Source organism: Anguilla anguilla, chromosome 11 (assembly GCF_013347855.1).
Source record: "Anguilla anguilla isolate fAngAng1 chromosome 11, fAngAng1.pri, whole genome shotgun sequence".
NCBI classification, from domain to species: Eukaryota; Metazoa; Chordata; class Actinopteri; order Anguilliformes; family Anguillidae; genus Anguilla; species Anguilla anguilla.
The window spans coordinates 39,855,712-39,863,142 of NC_049211.1; the positions used below are offsets into that span (position 1 = coordinate 39,855,712).

At 45.2% G+C, this 7,431-nt stretch overlaps 1 protein-coding gene across 8 annotated transcripts in view; it reads right to left on the reverse strand.

Moving 5' to 3' along the window:
* The window catches only part of ahcyl1 (adenosylhomocysteinase-like 1), a 51,807-nt gene that overhangs the window by 11,751 nt on the left and 32,625 nt on the right, over positions 1-7,431 (reverse strand). For all 8 annotated transcript variants that reach the window (XM_035382824.1, XM_035382822.1, XM_035382826.1 and 5 more), the window contains exons 5-6: positions 6,062-6,164; positions 361-455 (exon numbers count right to left, since the gene is read on the reverse strand). In XM_035382824.1, coding sequence (XP_035238715.1) covers positions 361-455; positions 6,062-6,164 — 198 coding nt within the window. The remainder of the gene's footprint in view (positions 1-360; positions 456-6,061; positions 6,165-7,431) is intronic.

A 7,431-nucleotide genomic window follows, 5' to 3' on the forward strand; every position in this document is an offset into this window, starting at 1 on the left:
AAACACAAAAACATACTTTCAGAATCTGTCTCTCTCGCACACACACACACACACACAAACACATGCACACGCGCACAAATGCACACACACTCACACACACACGCACAAGCGCGCACACACGCACACACACAAGCGCGCACACACACACACGCACACACACACATCGGAGCAGAACATAGTACTGGATATCTGACAGTGGGAATGTTAAGTAAAATCACAGATTATGTGTGTATGACGCAAATGACTCAGAGATGATGTGCGGTGAAGCGTTATGATGCAAAAGTGAAGCGTTATGATGCACAAATGATGCATTATGACACAGAAGTGATGCATTATGACGCAGGATAGTGCAGCTCTTACCATGTTGGCCTCCCAGCCCTCCTTGTTGACGCAGCGGTCGATGCACCACCAGAAATCATCCTCCGACTCCCCCTTCCAGGCAAACACAGCAACCCCTGCAGGCCAAAACAGAACAGCCCAAAACTAATCACCTCCCCATAGTAAACCCTGCAGGCTAAAAACAGCACAGCCCAAAACTAATCACCTCCCCATAGTAAACCCTGCAGGTCAAAACAGCACAGCCCAAAACTAATCACCTCCCCATAGTAAACCCTGCAGGTCAAAAAGAGCACAGCCCAAAACTAACCACCTCCCCATAGTAAACCCTGCAGACAAAAACAGCACAGCTCATGACTAATCACCTCCCCATAGTAAACCCTGCAGACAAAAACAGCACAGCTCATGACTAATCACCTCCCCATAGTAAACCCTGCAGACAAAAACAGCACAGCTCATGACTAATCACCTCCCCATAGTAGCCTAAACCCTGCAGACAAAAACAGCACAGCCCAAAACGAATCACCTCCCCATAGTAAACCCTGCAGACAAAAACAGCACAGCCCAAAACGAATCACCTCCCCATAGTAAACCCTGCAGGCCAAAAACAGCACAGCCCAAAACTAATCACCTCCCCATAGTAACCCTGCAGGCCAAAACAGCACAGCCCAAAACGAATCACCTCCCCATAGTAAACCCTGCAGACAAAAACAGCACAGCCCAAAACTAATCACCTCCCCATAGTAAACCCTGCAGACAAAAACAGCACAGCCCAAAACTAATCACCTCCCCATAGTAAACCCTGCAGGCCAAAAACAGCACAGCCCAAAACTAATCACCTCCCCATAGTAACCCTGCAGGCCAAAACAGCACAGCCCAAAACTAATCACCTCCCCATAGTAACCCTGCAGGCCAAAAACAGCACAGCCCAAAACTAATCACCTCCCCATAGTAACCCTGCAGGCAAAAACAGCACAGCCCAAAACGAATCACCTCCCCATAGTAAACCCTGCAGACAAAAACAGCACAGCCCAAAACGAATCACCTCCCCATAGTAAACCCTGCAGGCCAAAAACAGCACAGCCCAAAACTAATCACCTCCCCATAGTAACCCTGCAGGCCAAAACAGCACAGCCCAAAACTAATCACCTCCCCATAGTAACCCTGCAGGCCAAAAACAGCACAGCCCAAAACTAATCACCTCCCCATAGTAACCCTGCAGGCCAAAACAGCACAGCCCAAAACTAATCACCTCCCCATAGTAAACCCTGCCGGCCAAAACAACACAGCTCATGACTAATCATGCAAAGTGTATTTTGTCATCACATTAGTCCAACCATTGAACTGAACATCAACTGTAAAATTTCCCCTTGATACATACTGACAAAACTACACACTGCTAAAAACTTCTGATAATAGTGCCTTGGTTTTCATGGCAGCTGTGTTAATCATGTGACCTGTGCTTCCTGACCATGGTAAAAAATTTTTTTAAAAAAGGTCTGATTTTACATTTCATTAATGCTTAGGCCGCATGGATATTACAGCCTCAGACTTAAAAAGCCAGCCATGCACACAGTCGCCTGTCAATCATACTACATGAAATGACCTGTAACACTAGTAAAATTAGAGGAACCAAGGAATCCTCTTCTCCAGCGTGTAAGTAACTCTTAGACTGCCCATTGGGCTGCCAGCGTTTTGCCACCAGAACAAGGGCTGCATACCAACTACTTCACCTTTTTTTTTTACCAGAAGACCCTCATCTGGTCCGTTTCCCCTAGATTTTCAGCTAGCAGACCGTTGTAGTGCCATATTTTTGACACCCCCTACGGGCAGACAGCTGTGCTGATGGCGAGGCGCTAGCGAGTAGCTACCCAGCCAACACAAAATGTTCTCACAATGTTGCCGAAATGTTTTGTCAGTGTTATTACACAGCTGAGACTCTGTAACATTGTGAGAGTGTTTTCTGTTATCTGGGTAGCGGGCATTGTATGTTTGCTGACTGAATGGGTTTCAGGAAGGAAGTGGTGGTGGCCCTGCCTCTGTGACACAGTGACATTGCTCTTGTTTGCCACAGTGATCAGAATCTATGTCAAAGGGGACACTGTTCCTTATGCTCACAGTCCCCATTCCTTTATCAGAAAGAAACACAGAGTGAGATGTGGTTTGCCAAATATGCAGACTTTCCACGTGTACTCAAAGTAGGAACAGTATTTCATTTTTACTGAATATCTTTCAGTGAATTTGAACAAGGACCTGCTTTTGACACCAGTTAAAGTGGATGTTTGTGAAGCTGAAAGAGGCAGTGCAAGGAGAGAGAGAGAGAGAGAGAGAGAGAGAAGAAGAAGAAGAAGAAGAGAAAGAGAGAGAGAACAATATGTTGCTATCTGCCACAGCCTGAGGGACAGTGTTCATAAGTAATGATAAATTGTCATTTATTTTGTTAATTATCTCCATCCAATAATCATTAGTCTATGTATTTGTTATGTGTTTACTGTTTTATAATTCATGACATTGCACTGTAGTTTATAGGCACTGTATTTTAAAAAGCTTTGGCAACACATACTGAACTATGTCATGCCAATAAAGCATTTTGAATTGAATTGAATTGATAGAGAACTAGGTTTGTGGTTGAGTGCTGTACCACGAGAGAACTTCCCACTGTCAGTAATGAGGCCTTTGGCACTACGGAATCCCTGCTGAAAAGTCCAGCTAAGACCAGCCGGGATTGTAAGATGGTTTGGGATGGTTTAGGTTGTGTTTCTGACACTTCTAGCTGGTCATAGCTGGTCTGTGGCTCGTCAAAGCTGGTCTCCAGTTGGACAAAGCTGGTCAAAGCTGGATAAGCTGGTAGAAATAGCAGGTGGTCAAACTGACGGTCTAGCTGACTATACAGGCTGGTCAGCTGGTGACAAGCTGGTTGACCAGCTAGAAGTGTTGAAAACAGCTTAAACCAGCTTGACCAGTTTAGACTGCTTTAAGCTGGAATTTTCAGCAGGGTACACATTGCTGAGGTGGATTTGGTAATCGGCCCAGCTGTTTGCCTTCACCAGACCTGATATAAAAGGCACAGACTGGCACTCTGTCACAATATAACAAGTTGTCACTCACAATATAACAAGTTGTCACAGTTTTGCCAAGTGCCTTTATTGAGTATTTTTACAGCCCTCAAGGTTGTGGGTCATTTCAGTCTGTTTAGTTTGCTTATGAAATTCAGCCGATCAGAATGTAACTGACCCCAGTTTTGTTTGCTGTTCACAAATTCCCCACAGCTATACTCCTGATATACTCACTACCTGAATCCCCACAGCAATGCTCCTGATATACTCACTACCAGAGTCCTCACAGCAATGCTCCTGATATACTCACTACCAGAATCCCCACAGCAATACTCCTGATATACTCACTACCAGAATCCCCACAGCAATACTCCTGATATACTCACTACCAGAGTCCCCACAGCAATACTCCTGATATACTCACTACCTGAATCCCCACAGCAATGCTCCTGATATACTCACTACCAGAGTCCTCACAGCAATGCTCCTGATATACTCACTACCAGAGTCCCCACAGCAATACTCCTGATATACTCACTACCAGAATCCCCACAGCAATACTCCTGATATACTCACTACCAGAGTCCCCACAGCAATGCTCCTGATATACTCACTACCAGAATCCCCACAGCAATACTCCTGATATACTCACTACCAGAGTCCCCACAGCAATGCTCCTGATATACTCACTACCAGAGTCCCCACAGCAATACTCCTGATATACTCACTACCAGAATCCCCACAGCAATACTCCTGATATACTCACTACCAGAGTCCCCACAGCAATGCTCCTGATATACTCACTACCAGAATCCCCACAGCAATACTCCTGATATACTCACTACCAGAGTCCCCACAGCAATGCTCCTGATATACTCACTACCAGAATCCCCACAGCAATACTCCTGATATACTCACTACCAGAGTCCCCACAGCAATGCTCCTGATATACTCACTACCAGAGTCCCCACAGCAATACTCCTGATATACTCACTACCAGAGTCCCCACAGCAATGCTCCTGATATACTCACTACCAGAATCCCCACAGCAATACTCCTGATATACTCACTACCAGAGTCCCCACAGCAATGCTCCTGATATACTCACTACCACAATCCCCACAGCTATACTCCTGACATACTCGCTACCACAATCCCCACAGCGATACTCCTGATATACTCACTACCAGAGTTCCCACAGGGATGCTCCTGATATACTCACTACCAGAATCCCCACAGCTATACTCCTGATATACTCACTACCAGAGTTCCCACAGCGATGCTCCTGATATACTCACTACCAGTGCTTCTGCAGCACAGGTTTTATCACACTTTCTCTATCTGCACTCCCACTTAATTACACCATTCACTTCTTTGTCTACAACAATTACAATTCTGGCTCTGTTCAGGACCACTTTGGAAAAAAAGGGGGGCACGTGTTTCAAAGTGACTGTTAAAACACAAAAGAACTGCATCCAGATTTGTGCTTTGTAATTTATAGACTTGTAGGACAAACAGTTTTATTGGCTCTACAAAGGGACATTTGCATGTGTTTAAGGAGACTGCCATTTTACAGACTGTACAGACAAGCTATTCAACCTTCATAATATTATTTTAAACTGAAGTAAAATTGTTCCTACCTTTTAAACCTACTATACTGGCACAGAGCTGATGATTCACACAAAAATTAAAGGACGACAGAAGCCTGAGCCAGTGCACACTCAGTATGTACACCTTACTCAATCAGTACACACTCAGTATGTACACCTTACTCAATCAGTACACACTCAGTATGTACACCTTACTCAATCAGTACACACTCAGTATGTACACCTTACTCAATCAGTACACACTCAGTATGTACTCATTTCTCAATCAGTACACACTCAGTATGTACACCTTACTCAATCAGTACACACTCAGTAATGTACTCATTACTCAATCAGTACACACTCAGTATGTACACCTTACTCAATCAGTACACACTCAGTAGGTACACCTTACTCAATCAGTACACACTCAGTATGTACTCATTTCTCAATCAGTACACACTCAGTATGTACACCTTACTCAATCAGTACTCATTCAGTATGTATCCATTACCCAATCAATACACACTCAGTATGTACACCTTACTCAATCAGTACACACTCAGTATGTACTCATTTCTCAATCAGTACACACTCAGTATGTACACCTTACTCAATCAGTACTCATTCAGTATGTATCCATTACCCAATCAATACACACTCAGTGTGTACACCTTACTCAATCAGTACACACTCAGTATGTACCCACTACTTAATCTTTGCACACTCAGTATGTATCCATTACTCAATCAGTACACACTCAGTATGTACACCTTACTCAATCAGTACACACTCAGTATGTGCCCATTACTCAATCAGTACACACTCAGTATGTACACCTTACTCAATCAGTGCACACTCAGTGTGTACCCATTACTCAATCAGTACACACTCAGTATGTACACCTTACTCAATCAGTGCACACTCAGTGTGTACCCATTACTCAATCAGTACACACTCAGTATGTACACCTTACTCAATCAGTACACACTCAGTATGTACCCATTACTCAATCAGTGCACACTCAGGTTTTGCTGGTGTCATGTGCAGTTGGTGAAACTCTAAATGCAGGAGTCTTACCACTCTCTGACAGTGCAGCAGCTACTTCATTCTGAGTGGAGTAGATATTGCAGGCAGTCCATCGGCACTCAGCACCCAGAGCAACTAGAGTCTCAATCAGCACCTGGAGGAGCAGACAGACAGGCAGGCAGACAGACAGGCAGGCAGACAAGCAGGCAGACAGACAGACAGACAGACAGGCAGACAGGCAGGCAGGCAGGCAGGCAGACAAGCAGGCAGACAGGCAGACAGACAGACAGACAGGAAGGCAGGCAGGCAGGCAGACAGACAGGCAGACAGGCAGACAGGCAGGCAGGCAGGCAGACAGACAGTCAGGCAGGCAGACAAGCAGGCAGGCAGGCAGGCAGACAGACAGACAGACAGACACACAGACAGACAGACAGACAGACAGACAAGCAGGCAGGCAGGCAGGCAGGTAGACAGAAAAGCAGGCAGGCAGGCAGGCAGGCAGGCAGACAGACACACAGACAGACAGGTAGAAAGGAAGGCAGGCAGACAGACATGCAGGCAGACAGACAGACAAACAGACAGGTAGACAGAAAGTAAGTATGGTACGATGTGTGGGGGTGTAAGTATGGTATGTGTGTGTATGTATGGTGCGTGAAGGGGCAAGTACAGTATGCGGGTGTGTAAGTATGGTACAGTATGTGGGTATGTAAGTATGGTGTAGTATGTGGGTGTATAAGTATGGTACAGTATGTGGGGGTGTAAGTATGGTATGGTATGTGGGTAAGTATGGTGTAGTATGTGGGGGTGTAAGTATGGTATGGTTTGTGGGTGTGTAAGTATGGTGTAGTATGTGGGTGTGTAAGTATGGTATGGTATGTGTGTGTGTAAGTATGGCGTGTGGAGGTGTAAGTACGGTGTGTGGGACTGTAAGTATGGTACAGTATGTGGGTGTGTAAGTATAGTGTAGTATGTCGGGGTGTAAGTATGGTACAGTATGCGGGTGTGTAAGTATGGTGTAGTATGTGAGGGTGTAAGTATGGTACAGTATGCGGGTGTGTAAGTATGGTACGGTATGTGGGGGTGTAAGTATGGTGTAGTATGTGGGGGTGTAAGTATGGTATGGTATGTGGGTAAGTATGGTGTAGTATGTGGGGGTGTAAGTATGGTATGGTTTGTGGGTGTGTAAGTATGGTGTAGTATGTGGGTGTGTAAGTATGGTATGGTATGTGTGTGTGTAAGTATGGCGTGTGGAGGTGTAAGTACGGTGTGTGGGACTGTAAGTATGGTACAGTATGTGGGTGTGTAAGTATAGTGTAGTATGTCGGGGTGTAAGTATGGTACAGTATGCGGGTGTGTAAGTATGGTGTAGTATGTGAGGGTGTAAGTATGGTACAGTATGCGGGTGTGTAAGTATGGTACGG